General features: G+C 36.5%; 3 protein-coding genes and 1 long non-coding RNA gene across 4 annotated transcripts in view; 2 read left to right on the top strand and 2 right to left on the bottom strand.

The window, feature by feature from the left end:
- The first annotated feature begins 1,223 nt into the window (after nucleotides 1–1,223).
- LOC139981101 (uncharacterized) lies at nucleotides 1,224–4,492 on the top strand. The gene is made up of 2 exons (XM_071993283.1): nucleotides 1,224–1,762; nucleotides 2,681–4,492. Exons 1-2 carry the CDS (start codon nucleotides 1,334–1,336, stop codon nucleotides 3,335–3,337), a joined length of 1,086 nt encoding a protein of 361 aa, XP_071849384.1. The 5' UTR covers nucleotides 1,224–1,333; the 3' UTR covers nucleotides 3,338–4,492.
- A 127-nt stretch (nucleotides 4,493–4,619) lies between these two features.
- The window catches only part of LOC139981105 (uncharacterized), a 43,703-nt gene continuing 27,661 nt past the window's right edge, over nucleotides 4,620–20,661 (bottom strand). The window contains exons 3-5 of the mRNA XM_071993286.1: nucleotides 12,870–13,061; nucleotides 12,410–12,464; nucleotides 4,620–5,841 (exon numbers count right to left, since the gene is read on the bottom strand). Of these exons, the coding sequence (XP_071849387.1) occupies nucleotides 5,785–5,841; nucleotides 12,410–12,464; nucleotides 12,870–13,061 (304 nt within the window). The 3' untranslated portion in view covers nucleotides 4,620–5,784. The remainder of the gene's footprint in view (nucleotides 5,842–12,409; nucleotides 12,465–12,869; nucleotides 13,062–20,661) is intronic.
- On the top strand, nucleotides 8,244–11,668 carry LOC139981103 (uncharacterized). Its single transcript, XM_071993284.1, has 2 exons — nucleotides 8,244–8,912; nucleotides 9,842–11,668. Exons 1-2 carry the CDS (start codon nucleotides 8,484–8,486, stop codon nucleotides 10,496–10,498), a joined length of 1,086 nt encoding a protein of 361 aa, XP_071849385.1. The 5' UTR covers nucleotides 8,244–8,483; the 3' UTR covers nucleotides 10,499–11,668.
- LOC139981106 (uncharacterized) lies at nucleotides 17,456–20,572 on the bottom strand. The gene is made up of 3 exons (XR_011797778.1): nucleotides 20,171–20,572; nucleotides 19,156–19,350; nucleotides 17,456–18,719 (listed from the first exon to the last, which is right to left on the bottom strand). It is a non-coding gene; the product is annotated as an uncharacterized lncRNA (long non-coding RNA).

Raw genomic sequence — 20,661 nt, 5'->3', positions numbered from 1 at the left:
CAGATGTGCTTTTGTTTCGCTTTGAGAATATGAGCTCACTTATACAAACTTTCATAGGAGCTCATAAGAAACAACCAGAAATGGTGTACGGTATTCCTGGCATTGCGGGGTTTCGAATATTTTCTTCAGGCTTTAGAGGGCGACAATGTAAACACAGTTCAGAGAATGGCTTGCTTTAAAGCGTAAATGGAAATGATTGGAATCTGTTTCGTCTTACCATGCAAGGTAAAGGGGTCAGCAGTGGTCAACAATAAGCTTCTAGGCGTGGCAAGGGACTGGAAACTTATGGGTGAGTCGCAGTATATTTCCGATGGTCAGAGATGATTTGGAAGGGCTTCTGTGTATGAGCCGTACTTGATGCTTCTTTGTTTGCGACAATATTCCCTACTTCTTTTAGGTTAAATATCTACAAGCAAGCCCCGAAAAATAAATACAACTTTTGACCACCCACCATTTATTATTTTTTGGGGTTCGGTTCCACAAAACCGTCAGCTTAGAGCCCTGACTGTCTATCTACAATCGTCTGCATGAAATACAACGTATCTTGTAGTGCAATGTAGAATCGGGCTACATAACTGCCGATACCTTAACATACGTGTTGCGGTCATAGCCAATCAAGTTCAACTGAGGTTTGCCATATCACTGCCAATTTGCCATCAAAAGAGCCTAGAGATGCGGTAAAAATAACGATAACAATTTAAGACGCAGCAGATGTTTCTTAATGGAGAATTGAGCTGAAATTGTCCTTCAAACTTTATAGCTATACTGTATTCCAAAGTGGTAATTTGCGTTAGGTTATTTTATTTTGTCATTGTGACAATATCATATAATTATGAAAAAGTACTTTGGAAAAATACACTGAATGTAAACAAATATTTGTCCGATAACAATGTTGGATGTTTCTAATAATCAAATTGTACAAACTTAAAACGCATTGTTACAACATTTGATTTTCAGGTACCCATTCCATTGACAAACAACGTTTCTTGTTGTTGTTGTTTTATAATCTGATTGTTTTTTGATGTTATATTATTGGAATAAGATATTGCTTTTTGAACAATATCCTGCCTAATAATAATTTCACTCTTTGGGCTATCAATAGCTTGTGGATAAGTGAATATAGTGTGCAGCTTTAACTCAAAATTTTACTGTCAGTTATAATTTCTTTGCACCTACAGAGTTGGCAGCTTTATGTTGCCTTGTTTCATTTTCTCTCCGCTTTGTCCATCAACACATGATACTTTCTGTTATTTCAGTTCACCTGTGCATGCTATCTATTCCTAGATTGTTTCTTTAAATAATTTTTGTAGTCACCTATAACAGCAAATACACAATGGAATTCAGAATTGCATTAGAAATTTTCCTTATCATATCCTATCTGCTTTACTATGGGAATGCAAACGACGTTTGTAACGGTAATCGAAAGCCTATCGCAAAAAGTGGCATTTGTGGCGAAAATGTAACTCTATCTTGTGAATTCCAACAAAATAACTGTACTATAGGTTTATGGGCATTCCGAGGTAACTCTGTTATAAATTATTTCACACAAGAGGATTGCCCAAATTGCGAAGAGAGTTTTTCTGTCACTGATGTCAAGAACGTGGGGTTGATCACCAATCTACACGTCAGTGCGTTGAATGAGAATCGTACTGGCCTCTATGATTGCAGCTGTCAGGATCGAGGGTTAAATCAGTTCGTTCAATGTTTCAGTGTCACCCTACAAACACTCGACATAAAGTCTGAACAAAATGGCGATGTGACTGTAAGTACATAGTTTTTAAGCACGTCTTTGTTTAATAAAATACTTGACATGATCACTTGTAGTAGCATTTTTTTGTATTCTTGAATGTTGCAAGGGGGTGACGTCAAAAGAATTGAAATCTAGCATCTGGGCGGCTCCTGCTCTGGGTTACAAAAGTATGGTTTGCATTTTCCCAGGAGAAATCTACGGTTTTTCCATCTTAAGTGGTCTTCCAGCCTGTAAACACAATCCAAAAGAATCTTGCACTGTACAATTGGTAGCTACTTGACGTAAAGTTTATTTAAAGGGGACTTGCCTTCTCCTAGCATGCACATATGATTGTTTAGTGGCGCAGAATATAACTGCTTTCTAGGCATATTACTATTATTATTAATATTATCATTATTATTAAATAAACGAGAAGATATGTTATTATATTTGTTAGATTAGATTACAAAGTTGGCACCAAAAGTCAATTGTTAAAAAACTTACTTTCTTCGGAATAGACCCAATCTCTTGATGAGTTTAGACCGAAGCCTCTTTGTTCGCGATTAAAAGTTTGCGACGTATTAACCCCTTATGACATTTTACTTTGGATCTTGTCACACTATTATGATGTCGTAATATGTCTCCTAAGTCTAATTAAATGCAGTAAATTGTGTTTAATAGTGCGTTCTCGTAAAATGATTTAATGCTTGGATTATATGCGTAAGCGTGAAAGGTTTGCAAATGTAAAACTATCATTGTAACATTATTTTAATGAAAAAAACTATGTATATGCATTTTGGTATAGTAACCACCCCAAAGTCTTAGAATAAAGCTGAAGTGATATCCAATTAAATAGGAATATTATACTTTTCGGTCAGCATGTTAAGTTAGAAGTGAGCTTTCCGAACATTGCAGCACAGCATGTAATGTTTTTTTTATATTTTATATTAGGATGAATCGTCCATGGACGGAAATAATCAAAGAAAGGGGATCAAAGATCAAGACAATAAAACGTCTAACGGTGGATTCCTTACAAAGAATACTTTCACAAATTTTGGATCGGACACAATCCTCACTTGTCCAAACCATGTATCGGACACTCCAGTCTCAACTTCGATCGATTTGTCAGTCACAGAGGTAGCAAATCAAAGCAATATATCCGTCACACATCTCACAACCCAAAACAATGCATCCATTACACAGATAACGACTCCAAGCGACGTTCCTGTCACAAAAGTCACAACTACAAACGATGGCACTGCTGTTACAAAATTCACCACTTCAAGCGATCGATATACCACAGTCCGAATTCTTGATACTTCCACTGAATATGTCTATATTGTCATTCTTGCTACTGTGGCAGTCACTTCTGTTTTTATTATCGTTTGGTTGTCCTGTAAAATTTACCAAAAGAAGAGTAAGAATTTTACAGAAGACGTAGATTGGCATAATCCTGTCTATGAAAGTTTTGAAGACGGAATAAATGAAAGCACATCGGGATCTATAACACGAACACAGAATTCGAAGAAAGAATTTGAACACGATCAAATTTTCTATGATGGAATATATTATTATATTGGTAACGACAAGTCTACAAACAAATGTTAGATATCTGAATTGGCAGTTGGCGTTGTCGTGCATTAAAGGGTAACTCTAGTCCTGATCTGCAGACGTTTAATACGACAAAGAAAAGGAAGTAGTTTAGTAATGCTTTCATAGCTATTGCAGTTTGCTCCATGTTCATTCTTAAAACGTAACAAATGTCTGCAATGTTCCTTTAAGACTAATTTGATGATAAGGTCATCTCTTTTTGTGCGGGGCCTAAATGTTGATGTGTGTATATCGTTCTAACAATTCTAATAATGCAACTAAAAATCGGTCTTTTAAACTCCATTTAAAACACAAAAGCACCATTCAAGGACATTGAAAGCAATTAGTCCTCGATAAATTTGCAATGTAAACATGTTTTTGTTTAAGGCCATAAACTTAAAGGCCATAAATGTGTTTTATATTAAGTTATGTGTTACTTTAACAATCTGATATTATGATCTCATGTTCTCCGCTAGTTAAAGCGTTAGGCCCTCTGATATCATATAGACAATAACATATATTTACATACAAGATGCATTTGTAATAATATCAATATAATACTAAGTAACTCTGAAAATAAAAATAATCAGTTTAAAAATCCATATAAATCAACTTTTCTTCGCAGAAAATACCTAGGTAGTTGTTACTAATTGCTAATCAATTGTTTTTACCCAGTTTCTTCATTTAACTGAATACCACAAACCACTCCACGACTTGATTTTGCTAAATATAAAATAAATAGTCTAGCTCTTATGCTAACAGATGAAAGATGTTAGATTGTAATGTAACTGAACTTGCGTACATTTTTTTTTAAATCTACTCGTTACGTTGTATTACTTGTTTAAGCGTGTATGTTTTAGCGAGACACTTTTTGACGATATCACATACAAACGGAATATAGGTACGGTACATCATCCTGTCATTTCCATCACTGAAGTTGGTACTCATTTATTTTTCTAATACCACGGCACCATGTTTATATGTTCGTAGAGTTTGTAAGTGCTCCAAATGCTATACTCGACGCTACGTTCGACACCGTGCAACACGACGCTTTTTTTCTGTAATTGCATTTGTATTACAGATAATGGTGTGCTTAATTACCGAATATTGTGTGTACATTTTTTTTACCAATCATGTAAACTTATGTAGCTTTTAATAAACGGTACCACTGCATCACTTAACTATCATCTTCATTGCGTGTTTTTGTCGATACTCTCTTTCTCCAGCCCCGGCCTTAAATGTTACTCCTACGAGGCAGGAAAGTGTTGTTACAATATCATAAACTCTATAACAAAAGTATCATTCCCTTCTGTATTAATAAACAAAAAGTGCGGTACATATGGTGGATTAAAAAAAAAGAGTGTGGTATCTGCGAAGTGTTAATAAACACAGAGTGTGGTATCTGTGGTGGACTTATAACACAGAGTGTGGTATCTGCGGAGTGCTAAAAAACACAAAGTGTGGTATCCGTGGTGTATTAATAAACACAGTGTGGGATATGTGGTATATTTATAAGCACAGAATTTGGCATCAGTGGTGTATTAAGAAACACAGATTGTGGTATCTCTGTTGCATTAATAAACACCGAGTGTGGTATCTGTAATGTTTTAATATTGTGGTATTTGTGGTGTATTAAGAAACAAAGAGTGTGGTATCTGTGGTGTTTTAATGAGCACTGAGTGTGGTATCTGTGGTGTTTTAAGAAACACAGAGTGTGGTAACAAATAACAATTGCGTGTAGGTCTATTGTATATATGAACTGTTTGGTAAGAGACAGTATATAGTGCTTACTACTTCAAGTGCTGATTCAGCATGGCGTTGAAAAAATGGAAAAGATGCTTTCTCTTTGTTAATAGCTTAGTCATGTTTACCATATTTAATTTTCGGCGATGAGTCATAGGGTCTGATGACTGCTGCATCTTCAGACTATAAAAACGAAATAAAAGATTAACATAAGTTATCAAAACAAAATCACCACAATGACGTACATGTCACTCTTCGTGCCCTTATATACGTCCGTCAATTATTCCTCTAAAGTTCTTACTAGGGCTATGCTCATTTGTTTTCCAGCAGCAATAATATTGCAAGTAGTGACCATGAGGCATATAAATGCTATTTACCCAAGACATGCTGTTGTTGTATGGTTTTACGATTAAGGTGCATAGGTTATCAAAAAGAATTGAGAAAAACTGGCACTTAAAGGTTTCTTACTTAATTGGCCCATCGCTCTCATACGGAGGTGAGATACTGTTGTTACTTTGCCAGTTGCGCCAAATACAGATGTATATGTCAGTTGCCATAGCAACAGTTGTCATGGTGATGATTATTTACCTTGTGAATCTATTCTCAGGGGTCACCCATTTTGAGGTGCCCCAGGTGACTGGAGGTCCATGGCTGGGAAGGAGCCCAATCGTGTCCGTCTGTGGGATGTGTGGGTGTCTCCTAAACGACTGTGTAGATTTTCTTCAAACTTGGTAGGAAAGTAACCCAGGGTGAAACATCGTGTCTCGCAGATCCCGTAACTAAAGGTCAAAAGTAAGAGTTCAAACGTCAAATTTAGTTAAACTCGATTTGTTGCTGTAACTACAAGTAGAAACATTGAATTGACATGGAACCTTCACAAGTATAAAGAAAATGTCAAGTACTATCAAAATATACGGTTGACATGGGAACCGAAGTCAAAGGTCACGTGGTTAATGGTCAAATGTATATTGTTTGCGAAATTTGTGTCAAAACTCCTCCTAAACGGCTGTGCCGATTTCCTTCAAACTTGGTGGTAAGGTACCCAAGGGAGACCCCTTATGACTCGCAGACTCCCGGAACCAAAGTTAAATTGAGTTACAATCGAATTGTTGCTATAACTCTAATGGGAAACATTGTATTGACATGCAATCTTCACAGGTATCATGGAAATGTTATGCATACCTTCCTCCAATCGACAGATTGCGTAGCTAATAATACATTTAAATTTGTTCATTTGAATTGAGTGTTGGTTGGCTCTGAGATATGCAACTCCTTAGATTTCCATCTTGTTTGTTTGATATATTGTTACAAGGCAGAGCTATTTCCGCAAGGCGTTAATGTACTTCAATCATAATTTAGCATGATACGGGGTATCACGTTTCAGACGAAAATACGGCATTCTTTCTAATTTTAAGTGTGCATACTATGTTCCTTTTCATTGGCTTTAGTTTACAATTCCGTTTCAGGGATAATTTAAGACTCACTGTTACTTACGTCTTAGAACCGCAGTCTACACTAAAGCTATATTAATACAGTGTGCTGTACATAACACACACAGTACACGACAGAAGTATATACACCTCCTGCTATTTTTCTGACAGTGATGCGTGTAATACGTTAAGTTCTTGAACAGGAAGTGAAGCAATAAGAAGTAGTGTTTTCCCTCGTTTTCACATTTTCCTAATAATTACAATTAAAGCAGTGTTATTAAGTTCTACACAATTACAATATGCTTCATTTACTTGGTGAGGATCGTTTGAAGTAAGATTTCCCACATATGTTGACTCGCGATTAACATCGCAGACAGTATGAAAGTGTTGAAATATTTACTAAGTCTGTAATGATAAATATAAAGAATTTCTCTTCCAATTTATCCTTAACCGCATGACGCAATTAACGTTCTTCTGGGTGAATGTCAATGAGCTTCCTGGTAAACTTCATGTTTAAATGGCTGTTCCTATTAAACCTCAAGTAATTGGATGGCGTACCGAACTTTGTTTCTTCCATTTATTTTGGACGCTCAACATTCTCAAATTACACCGATTTATATATGTTGGTAAAACACAAGCTGTTGGTCATCTCTGAGGGATTCAGATGTGCTCTTGTTTCGCTTTGAGGATATGAACTAGCTTATTACAAACTTTTATAGGACCTCTTAGGAAACAACAAGAAAATGGTGTACGGTATTCTTGATATTGCGGTGTGTCGATATTTTCTTCATGCTTTAGAGGGCGACAATGTAAATACAGTTCAGAGTATAGCTTGCGTTAAAGCGTAAATGGAAATGATTGGAATCTGTTTCCTCTTACCAGGCAGGGTAAAGGGGTCAGCAGTGGTCAACAATAAGCTTTAAGACGTGGCAAGGGACTGGAAACTTGTGGGTGAGTCGCAGTATATCTCCGATGGTCAGAGATGATTTGGAAGGGCTGCTGTGTATGAGCCGTACTTAATGCATCCTTGTTTGCGACAATATTCCCTACTTCTTTTAGGTTCAATCTCTACCAGCAAGCCCCGAAATATAAATACAACTTCTGACCACCCACTATTTATTATTTTTCGGGTTCGGTTCCACAAAACCGTCAGCTTAGAACTCTTGAGTGTCTATCTTCCATCGTCTGCTTTCATGGAATACAACTTATCTTGTACTGCAACGCAGGACCGGGCTCCGTGACTGTCGATTCCTTAACACACGTTTTGCGGTGATAGCCTTAATCAAGTTTAACTGAGGTTTGCCATATCACTGCCGATTTGTCATCAAAAGAGCCTAAAAAATAACGATAACAATTTAAGACGCAGCAGATGTTTCTTAATGGAGAATCGAGCTGAAATTGTCCTTCACACTTTATAGCTATACTGTATTCCAAAGTGGTAATTTGCGTTAGGTTATTTTATTTTGTCATTGTGACCATATCATATAATTATGAAAAAGTACTTTGGAAAAATACACTGAATGTAAACAAATATTTGTCCGATAACAATGTTGGATGTTTCTAATAATCAAATTGTACAAACTTAAAACGCATTGTTACAACATTTGATTTTCAGGTACCCATTCCATTGACAAACAACGTTTCTTGTTGTTCTTGTTTTATAATCTCATTGTTTTTTGATGTTATATTATTGGAATAAATTATTGCTTTTTGAACAATATCCTGCCTAATAATAATTTCACTCTTTGGGCTATCAATAGCTTGTGGATAAGTCAATATAGTGTGCAGCTTTAACTCGAAATTTTACTGTCAGTTATAATTTCTTTGCACCTACTGAGTTGGCAGCTTTATGTTGCCTTGTTTCATTTTCTCTCCGCATTGTCCATCAACACATGATACTTTCTGTTATTTCAGTTCACCTGTGCATGCTATCTATTCCTAGATTGTTTCTTTAAATAATTTTTGTAGTCACCTATAACAGCAAATACACAATGGAATTCAGAATTGCATTAGAAATTTTCCTTATCATATCCTATCTGCTTTACTGTGGGAATACAAACGACGTTTGTAAAGGTGTTCGAAAACCTATCGCAAAAAGTGGCATTTGTGGCGAAGATATAACTCTATCGTGTAATTTCCAACAAACCGCCTGTACTATAGGTTTATGGGCATTCCGAAGTAATTCTGATGTAAATTATTTCACACAATTGGATTGCCCAAATTGCGAAGAGAGTTTTTCTGTCACTGATGTCAAGAACGTGGGGTTGATCACCAATCTACACGTCAGTGCGTTGAATGAGAATCGTACTGGCCTCTATGATTGCAGCTGTCAGGATCGAGGGTTAAATCAGTTCGTTCAATGTTTCAGTGTCACCCTACAAACACTCGACATAAAGTCTGAACAAAATGGCGATGTGACTGTAAGTACATAGTTTTTAAGCACGTCTTTGTTTAATAAAATACTTGACATGATCACTTGTAGTAGCATTTTTTTGTATTCTTGAATGTTGCAAGGGGGTGGCGTCAAAAGAATTGAAATCTAGCATCTGGGCGGCTCCTGCTCTGGGTTACAAAAGTATGGTTTGCATTTTTCCCAGGAGAAATCTACGGTTTTTCCATCTTAAGTGGTCTTCCAGCCTGTAAACACAATCCAAAAGAATCTTGAACTGTACAATTGGTAGCTACTTGACGTAAAGTTTATTTAAAGGGGACTTGCCTTCTCCTAACATGCACATATGATTGTTTAGTGGCGCAGAATATAACTGCTTTCTAGGCATATTACTATTATTATTAATATTATCATTATTATGAAATAAACGAGAAGATATGTTATTATATTTGTTAGATTAGATTACAAAGTTGGCACCAAAAGGATCTCAAGTCAATTGTTAAAAATCTTACTTTCTTCGGAATAGACCCAATCTCTTGATGAGTTTAGACCGAAGCCTCTTTGTTCGCGATTAAAAGTTTGCGACGTACTAACCCCTTATGACATTTTACTTTGGATCTTGTCACACTATTATGATGTCGTAATATGTCTCCTAAGTCTAATTAAATGCAGTAAATTGTGTTTATTAGTGCGTTCTCGTAAAATGATTTAATGCTTGGATTATATGCGTAAGCGTGAAAGGTTTGCAAATGTAAAACTATCATTGTAACATTATTTAAATGAAAAACTATGTATCTGCATTTTGGTATAGTAACCACCCCAAAGTCTTAGAATAAAGCTGAAGTGATATCCAATTAAATAGGAATATTATACTTTTCGGTCAGCATGTTAAGTTAGAAGTGAGCTTTCCGAACATTGCAGCACAGCATGTGATGTTTTTTTTTTTATATTTTATATTAGGATGAATCGTCCATGGACGGAAATAATCAAAGAAAGGAGATCAAAGATCAAGACAATAAAACGTCTAACGGTGGATTCCTTACAAAGAATACTTTCACAAATTTTGGGTCGGACACAATCCTCACTTGTCCAAACCATGTATCGGACACTCCAGTCTCAACTCCGATCGATTTGTCAGTCACAGAGGTAGCAAATCAAAGCAATATATCCGTCACACATCTCACAACCCAAAACAATGCATCCATTACACAGATAACGACTCCAAGCGACGTTCCTGTCACAAAAGTCACAACTACAAACGATGGCACTGCTGTTACAAAATTCACCACTTCAAGCGATCGATATACCACAGTCCGAATTCTTGATACTTCCACTGAATATGTCTATATAGTCATTCTTGCTACTGTGGCAGTCACTTCTAGTTTTATTATCGTTTGTTTATCCTGTAAAATTTACCAAAAGAAGAATACGAATTTTACAGAAAACGTAGATTGGCAAAATCCTGTCTATGAAAGTTTTGAAGACGGAATAAATGAAAGCACATCGGGATCTATAAAACGAACACAGAATTCGAAGAAAGAATTTGAACACGATCAAATTTTCTATGATGGAATATATTATTATATTGGTAACGACAAGTCTACAAACAAATGTTAGATATCTAAATAGGCAGTTGGAGTTGTCGTTAATTAAAGTGGTATTTTAGTCCTGATCTACAGACGTTTTATACGGCAAAGAAAAGAAAGTAGTTATAGTACTAATGTTTCTATTGATATTTCGGTTTGCTCCATGTTCATTTTTAAAACATGACAAATGTCTGCAATGTTCCTTTAAGACTAATTTGATGATAAGGTCATCTCTTTTTGTGCAGGGCCTACATGTTGATGTGTATAAATTTTTCTAACAATTCTAATAATGCAACTAAAAATTGGTCTTTTAAACTCCATTTAAAACACAATAGCACCATCCAAGGACATTGAACGCAATTAGTCCTAGATAAATTTGTTTTGCAATGTAAACATGTTTGTGTTTAAGGCCATAATCTTTCTATGTGTTTTATATTAAGTTATGTGTTACTTTAACAATCTGATATTATGATCTCATGTTCTCCGCTAGTTAAAGCGTTAGGCCCTCTGATATCATATAGACAATAACATATACTTACATACAAGATGCATTTGTAATAATATCAATATAATACTAAGTAACTCTGAAAATAAAAATACATCAGTTTAAAAATCCATATAAATCAACTTTTCTTCGCAGAATGTACCTAGGTAGTTGTTACTAATTGCTAATCAATTGTTTTTTACCAAGTTTCTTCATTTAACTGAATACCACAAACTTCTCCAAGACTTGATTTTGCTAAATATAAAATAAATAGGCTAGCTCTTATGCTAACAGATGAAATGTTAGTTTTTAGTTCTTAGATTATCATGTGACTGAACTTGTGTACATTTTTTTAAATCTACTCGTTACGTTGTATTACTTGTTTAAGCGTGTATGTTTTAGCGAGACACCTTTTGACGATATCACATACAAACGGAATATAGGTACGGTACATCATCCTGTCATTTCCATCACTGAAGTTGGTACTCATTTATTTTTCTAATACCACGGCACCGTGTTTATATGTTCGTAGAGTTTGTAAGTGCTCAAAATGCTATACTCGACGCTACGTTCGACACCGTGCAACACGACGCTTTTTTTTCTGTAATTGCATTTGTATTACAGATAATGGTGTGCTTAATTACCGAATATTGTGTGTACAATTTTTTTTTACAATCATGTAAACTTATGTAGCTTTTAATAAACGGTACCACTGCATCACTTAACTATCATCTTCATTGCGTGTTTTTGTCGATACTCTCTTTCGCCAGCCCCGGCCTTAAATGTTACTCCTACGACTACGAGGCAGGAAAGTGTTGTTACAATATCATAAACTCTATAACAAAATTATCATTCCCTTCTGTTGTGTATTAATAAACAAAAAGTGCGGTACATGTGGTGGATTAAAAAAAAAGAGTGTGGTATCTGCGAAGTGTTAATAAACACAGAGTGTGGTATCTGTGGTGGACTTATAACACAGAGTGTGGTATCTGCGGAGTGCTAAAAAACACAAAGTGCGGTATCCGTGGTGTATTAATAAACACAGAGTGGGATATGTGGTATATAAATAAGCACAGAATTTGGCATCAGTGGTGTATTAATAAATCATATTGTGGTATCTGTTGCGTATTAAGAAACACAGAATGTGGTATCTCTGTTGCATTAATAAACACAGAGTGTGGTATCTGTAGTGTTTTAATATTGTGGTATCTGTGATGTATTAATAAACACAGAGTGTGGTATCTGTAATGTTTTAATGAACACTGAGTGTGGTATCTGTGGTGTTTTAAGAAACACAAAGTGTGGTAACAAATAACAATTGCGTGTAGAGCTATTGTATATATGAACTGTTTGGTAAGAGACAGTATATAGTGCTTACTACTTCAAGTGCTGATTCAGCATGGCTTTGAAAAAATGGAAAAGGTGCTTTCTCTTTGTTAATAGCTTAGTCATGTTTACCATATTTAATTTTCGGCGATGAGTCATAGGGTCTGATGACTGCTGCTTCTTCAGACTATAAAAACGAAATAAAAGATTAACATAAGTTATCAAAACAAAATCACCACAATGACGTACATGTCACTCTTCGTGCCCTTATATACGTCCGTCAATTATTCCTCTAAAGTTCTTACTAGGGCCATGCTCATTTGTTTTCCAGCAGCAATAATATTGCAAGTAGTGACCATGAGGCATATAAAGGCTATTTACCCAAGACATGCTGTTGTTGTATGGTTTTACGATTAAGGTGCATAGGTTATCAAAAAGAAGTGGGAAAAACTGGCACTTAAATGTTTCTTACTTAATTGGCCCATCGCTCCCATACGGAGGTGAGATACTGTTGTTACTTTGCCAGTTGCGCCAAATACAGATATATATGTCAGTTGCCATAGCAACAGTTGTCATGGTGATGATTATTTACCTTGTGAATCTATTCTCAGGGGTCACCCATTTTGAGGTGCCCCAGGTGACTGGAAGTCCATGGCTGAGTAAGGAGCCCAATCGTGTCCGTCTGTGGGATGTGTGGGTGTCTCCTAAACGACTGTGCCGATTTTCTTCAAACTTGGTAGGAAAGTAACCCAGGGTGAAACATCGTGTCTCGCAGATCCCGTAACTTAAGGTCAAAAGTAAGAGTTCAAACGTCAAATTTAGTTAAACTCGATTTGTTGCTGTAACTACAAGTAGAAACATGGAATTGACATGGAACCTTCACAAGGATAAAGAAAATATCAAGTACTATGAAAATATATGGTTGGCATGGGAACCGAAGTCAAAGGTCACGTGGTTAATGATCAAATGTATATTGTTTGCGAAATTTTGTGTCAAAACTCCTCCTAGACGGCTGTGCCGATTTTCTTCGAACTTGGTGGTAAGGTACCCAAGGGAGACCCCTTATGACTCGCAGACTCCCGGAACCAAAGTTGAATTGAGTTACAATCGAATTGTTGAAATAACTCTAATGGGAAACATTGTGTTAACATGTAATCTTCACAGGTATCATGGAAATGTTATGCATACCTTCCTCCGATCGACAGATTGCGTAGCTAATAATAAATTGAAATTTGTTCATTTGAATTGGGTGTTGGTTGGCGCTGAGATATGCAACTCCGTGGATTTCCATCTTGTTTGTTTGATTTTTTGTTGCAAGGCAGAGCTATTTCTGCAAGGCGTTAATGTTCTTCAATCATATTAAGCATGATACGGGTGTTACGAGGGCCCATTGTAGCCTAACGCTAGTCACTGCTAGTGAGAAACCTAATGTTATAATGTGGAGAGTAATTGAAATTGCCTACGTGATAAATCAGTATTTGAGAAATTAGGTCGGGTTACCGTGTCAGAATGTTATAATACACGATTGTTCTAGTATATTCCTCATGATGACGCGCTGGTCTCCGTTTGACGTCGGTTTACGTGAGATCGCGTGTAAGCTGTACACATCTCCGTGGATTCTCTGGAATATTCGCGAGCGATGCAAAGGACTTCCAAGAATAGAGAAACCGGGTCGCGATGTTACTCAGGTGTATCAAGAGAGATCTAGATGATTCTTGACATGGCAAAACGTATATAAACCCGCCCAGATCGGAGAGTTTCTCAGTTTCTGAACGAATACAAGCGACGACACTTATTATACCATTCTACTATATATCGTCAGTGCTCAACTACCAGTAGTTTCTGAAGGATTGAGATATCGATAACAAGATTGATTCTACACTTCCATTTAGAAGTTTGAAGAGGACTTTGCTGTGAAAGTAGAGTGTGCCAGTCTTTATTTCGGAGAAGGTGAAGAATTTCTGTCTCCGTTGAGGAAGTTCGTTACGCCAGGAGTTGGTGGCTATAAAGCTGATTTTGGACTGACTCTGGTAATATTTAGTCGGCGAGAAGTTCGACTTGTGCTTCACTCTATTGTGGCTGGAAGTCCGTCTTCTATTTTGGAGCATCGCCGGAAAGAAGGTGACTGCTGTTTCTGGGATCGCGAGAAACTTCGTCGAGGACCAGTGAATTTCGCGGTACAACGGACCGAGAATCGTCGTCATCAAGGTCGTGGCCGCTGAGGGATATCGCCGTTGGAAGAGACCAGCGTGTTTTAAAGTGTATCCTATCTTATTAAGTTTGTGGGTAATTTTCTATATATTTGTAATTACCACTTGTTGTTGTTGGTTCGAAATCCATTGTTCAATATAGTTTACGTTCTCATTTAGATTGTCTAGACTCGTCAATTTGTCTGTGTTCCTTACGGAAACGAACCCAGGCTTGTGTCTCGTTAAAAATTAATTATCGAGACCTCTCGCATTCCAACGTAACAAAGGGGTATCACGTTTCTGACGAAAATACGGCATTCATTCTAATTTTTAATATGCATAATATGTTCCTATTGGCTTTAGTTTACAATTCCGTTCCAGGGAAAATTTAAGACTCACTGTTACTTACGTCCTAGAACCGCAGTCTACACTAAAGCTATATTAATACAGTGTGTTGTACATAACACACACAATACACGGCAGAAGCACATAAACTTCCTGCTATTTTTCTGACAGTGATGCGTGTAATACGTTAAGTTCTTGAACAGGAAGTGAAGCAATAAGAAGTAGTGTTTTCCCTCGTTTTCACATTTTCCTAACAATTACAATTAAAGCAGTGTAATTAAGTTCTACATATTTACAATATGCTTCATTTACTTGGTGAGGATCGTTGAAGTTAGATTTCCCACATATGTTGACTCGCAATTATCGTCGCAGATAGTATAAAAGTGTTGAAATAAGTACTGAGTCTGTAATGAATTTTTTTTTAGAACATTTCTCTTCCAATTTATCCTTAACCGCATGACGCAATTAACGTTCTTCTGGGTGAATGTCAATGAGCTTCCTGGTGGGCCTTATGTTTAAATGGCTGCTTCTTTTAAACCTCAAGTAATTGGATGGCGTACAGAACTTTGTTTCTTCCATTTATTTTGGACGCTCAATATACTCAAATTACACCGATTTATATATTTTGGTAAAACACAAGCTGTTGGTCATCTTTGAGGGATTCAGATGTGCTCTTGTTTCGCTTTGAGGATATGAACCAACTTAATACAAACTTGTATATGACCTCTTAGGAAACAACAAGAAAATGGTGTACGGTATTCTTGACATTGCGGGGCGTCGATATTTTCTTCAGGCTGTCGAGGGCGACAATGTAAATACAGTTCAGAGTATAGCTTGCGTTAAAGCGTAAATGGAAATGATTGGAATCTGTTTCCTCTTACCAGGCAGGGTAAAGGGGTCAGCAGTGGTCAACAATAAGCTTTAAGACGTGGCAAGGGACTGGAAACTTGTGGGTGAGTCGCAGTATATCTCCGATGGTCAGAGATGATTTGGAAGGGCTTCTGTGTATGAGCCGTACTTAATGCATCCTTGTTTGCGACAATATTCCCCACTTCTTTTAGGTTCAATCTCTATCAGCAAGCCTCGAAAAATAAATACAACTTCTGACCACCCACTATTTATTCCTTTTTCGGGTTCGGTTCCACAAAACCGTCAGCTTAGAGCTCTTGAGTGTCTATCTACCATCGTCAGCTTTCATGGAATACAACTTATCTTGTACTGCAACGCAGGACCGGGCTCCGTGACTGTCGATTCCTTATAATACGTTTTGCGGTCATAGCCAATCAAATTTTAGCTGAGGTTTGCGATATCACTGCCGATTTGCCATCAAGAGAGTCTAGAGATGGTTTAGAAATAACGATAACAATTTAAGACGCAGCAGATTTTCCTTAATGTAGAATTAAACTGACTTTTGTCCTTCACACTTTATAGCTATACTGTATTCTAAAGTGGAAATTTGCGTTGGGTAATTTTTTATGTCATTTTGACCATATCATATAATTATGAACAAGTACTTTAGAAAGGTACACTGAATGAAAAAAAAAATCCGGTAACAATGTTGAGTGTTTCTAATAATCTAAATTGTACAAACTGAAAACGCATTATTAATATATTTGTCTCTCAGATACACTGTAAACAATAGTTAGTCAATATGACTAAAAAAAATTAGTCACAACGATGTCTCTATCGACCAGTTTTTTCTAGTCATTTGACTATATAACATTAGTTTTGTGACTAATTAAATTGAGTTTTCTGACTAATTAAAATTAGTCCTACTACGATGCCTCTATCGACCAAAGCTTAGTCCAGTGACCAAAAATATTAGTCATTGCAACTGTGACTACTTATTTAGGTCACAAGACTAGTTTAAGATTAAGTACTGATTAGTTAAGAAATGAGATAGTGACACACATTGTAAGTTTCATGGTAATTTTTATTAACATTCAGTATTAATGCAAAATGTGACAAATAAACATTCCAGTTAAAAGTCATCTCATAAAGAACAGTAACAAACATTAAAGGTTAAAGAACATTTAAAACTAAATAAATATTTATGGGAAAATTGGGAAAACTTATTTTTACAAAATTGTCAAAATCTTTTCCCACAAAACATCTTGAGAATACTTATGGGATTACTTTGAAATGCTCCTAAGCCATTAAGTTGGCAGTGTTCAACAGTTTTCAAACAATTAGACCCCCTGATGACCTATACCTACAATTTCTTAAAGACCCTCATTGTCCACTGACCATGCATCATTATGGGCGCCATCAGTTTCATCAAAATAGCAGCATGGAAGAGATGTGGGCAGACAAAGGGAAAAATTGCGAGTACACAGCTCAAATATAAAAATAGAAGTTTAACCAAATAAATTATCTTAATTAATATTTAAATATACATAACATATATTTAATATACACAAAATAATATATCATATTTATAAATTTATTTATAAAAATATTACCCCATGTCAAATCAAATGGTATATATAAAAAGGCCTTGAGTAGCTCTATATGACCTTAGCTGTTAAAAAGGGCCAGAAAATATCCTTATAATCTTCATCTCGAATTAGGAACTTGGAAGTGATATTATTATCAGTTTCTGACCATGGATGTGATGGTACAATATTAATGCAGAACATGTAAGTTGAATATGTTATTATCCTTGACGCAACATTAGGGTGGAACAGAAAACAAAGTAGTTAAAACATTTCTAGAAGTACTTTATCACAAACTATAAGTTATGTCTTGAATGGTAGAAACAATGCTGAGCTACAGCTACATGTTCCCCAGGGGACATCCCATATCATTGCAGCCATGAAGCGGTGCAATGCTATATTTTTGAATTACCTCCCAGGGTATCCTATACACCTGAGTAAAGAGCAGCAATTGAGATTAAGTGTCTTCATTAAGGATACATACGTATCGACCAGGTTGGTACATGAACCTACGATCATGGAATCATGTGTTCAGTGCCCCAACCATCCGCCACAACTTCTCTATGTCTTTACGTACTGTGGTTATTTCAGTGATTGCATAATGCGCACTATATATCACAGATTGTTCCTTATATGTAACTAAGGTAGCATAAGCCCATTTAAAGCCCCATTGACTTACACACTAAATCACAAAAGTAATGTGGTCTCTAAGTCTAGATAGAAGTTTTCACTAGCTAAATGCTATCTATCACCGGATAGCTGACAAGTTGGCCTTTCATGGCACTAACAATTTTCTGTATCATGACCATGTAGATTTTTTGCTATTCGAGTCGGAAGTTTTCGCCACTTGTAAACAAACCTCTTCACTCAGAGGTAAACAATTTTCCTACGCTGCTCCTGGGAAGCCTAAAGGGGTCTAAAACTGCCTCAATTGACCCAATTTTCTCACCACATGTACATTCATGCTCTTCAACATGCAAGCCACAAAAAACTATATTATGATTGATAACAGGTCAAAAAAGATGTTCCCCGCTGCTTTTTGGCACTTTTCCTGAAGGAGAACAATCAAAGGGATGGATATAGACTCTAATAGGAGTATGCCAACTTAAGTGAGAGATTAATTTTTTTTCATACCAAAATGATACTTTTTATAGTCGTCACAATATAAACCACAACATATTTCATTGCAATTATCATTTTTGGTCCATAAAGATGTCTTTTCAGAGATTTCAGTATGCACTGTGTAGTGTGTAAATACACATATGAGCAATACTGTGTAAGCAGTAACCAGGTCTACGTCTGCAACAACATTTCCAGTCACCAATTTTGATAAACTTGACCAAGTTGGGTGCATTTATGATTCTTGCAGGTTTTATTGGTACCTGGATCACAGTCCACTTGGTCTGGCTTGCCATACCTGCAGCAACATCATCCAGAGAAGGGTCAGCGGGGAGGGCTTTTTCGTCTCTGGCTCTGAAATGTGATGAAATTGAAAACTACTTTTGCTTAGCTCAGTTGATTCCTCCCAAACTGACCTACAGGACATACCCCAATGTATTCCTGAACTGTTTGGAACATGTTAAACTGATATTGCCTGTCACTTCAATGCAACTGTTAAGTTACTTAGAATAAGAGAATTGAAGGTGTTCTTTGCCAAAACTGGATCATTGGGATTTGTAAACCACAGCCTAACTGTAACAGTATGTACAGTAGTCTGGGAAAGCTTACTGAAATGCTATCTAGATACACAGTTCACCTCAATAACATATCCAGTCCATTTAAAGGTTTATGCATAGGTTGTTACAATATATTAAAGACAGGTATTGGGGACAAGAGGTAGATAGGGGGCATAATTTGTGATAAAACATTCAAATTTGTTGCTCGTCAAAGAACAACAATGTCAAATTACCTTATTCTCCATGGGTGGCAAGCACTGGTTCCTATAGTTACTACAGTAGATCTCCCATGATGTATCAGGATATCTATTTCTGCTGTCAGAGTTGTTTGGAATTTGTTACCTCATCTAACCAGTTGAGTCCATTGATACCACAACCATTCAAAGTATATAGCTGTGAATGCTGAGGACTTGGCTCATCAACTTTCTCTGAAAATTGACAAACAGAAAATTAATGAGGCTGAGTAGGCTCAAAACCCCTTGATGCACATATGCAGGAGCAGAAAATACATACCTTTGTGGATTATTTGCTAAATAAGACTCAAAACATTCTCTGTCCAGGGTATTAGCACTCAGCAGCCACTCCACTTAGGATACAGAACCCTACAACATTGTACTAGCTGGTGTAGACTTGGTCTAGGAAGTATGATACTAACATAGCGCCACTATGAACCTGAGGCCTAGGCCTAAGCTAACAACATTATGGGTATTTCATGCATTGAAACTGAGTTTTTGTTCTAAGTTAAACACCAGGTACTTCCAACTTTATCAAAAATAACCTAAAATATGAGTACCATGTACTTTGTACCATGTACTAGAGCAGAAGGTAAGTACCACTCCGAAGATCTTCAGTTCAGAGTGCACGAAATGCAGACCGGGTTGGTGGTCGACGAAGTGTCTAGAAACTTGACGTATGCTAGCCTACACCACAGGCGCTCGTAACAGTATAGAATATTGGCCTAGTATACTAGCTAATAATACACATTTATATAAAATATGTCATATAAGTGTGTATTACTGCTTCTATAGTACTATACATCTACGAGCGCATGTGGGCTACACTAGGTAGACTAACTCCTAGCCTAGCTTCGTCCTAGCGTTAGCCACAGTTTTGCTTGCTATGGCCTAACGTTATAATTTTACCCATACTTTCCAGCCAAACATATCGCGGATATTCAAACCTTTTTTGAACATTATGTCAATTGTGTCAATTATTATTTATTAGAATTTCAGTTGTGATTGAACTTACCTAACTGACCACATTTTGAAACTGCTTCTGACAATTTGTTAAATGATTAAGAATCTTCTTATTTTGTTGATGGCCCTGTTCTATCTGCAGTTAGGTAATGGCCGCAATGTACGACGTACGACGTACCACGTACGTGCATACAGTATACATGTCATCGCCGGCCGTCGTCTGAATTTTTGATCTCTGATCAGCTGAGCACACGGTATTCTACGGTACGATGATTGGATAAAAATAATGACGTCATTGGTCAAAGCTGAAGGTTATAGAAAGTAAACAAACAGAAGACTAGAATATTCTCGTCACGCTTACATACATGACATGCATAGTGAGTGTCAACAAAGTTCGTACAAATTTATGTGACTAACTTATATTAGTCGAACGACCATGCAAATTGGTATGCAACTAACGAATTGGTAATGATTAGCTAACTCTAGTCACTGTGACTAGATTTTTTCCATTCGTGACTAACTAATGTTTACAGTGTTTCCATT

This window comes from Apostichopus japonicus, chromosome 15 (genome assembly GCF_037975245.1).
Source record: "Apostichopus japonicus isolate 1M-3 chromosome 15, ASM3797524v1, whole genome shotgun sequence".
Lineage (NCBI taxonomy): Eukaryota > Metazoa > Echinodermata > Holothuroidea > Aspidochirotida > Stichopodidae > Apostichopus > Apostichopus japonicus.
Note: the sequence above shows the minus strand (reverse complement) of the source record. Positions and strands in the feature narration are given on the sequence as shown.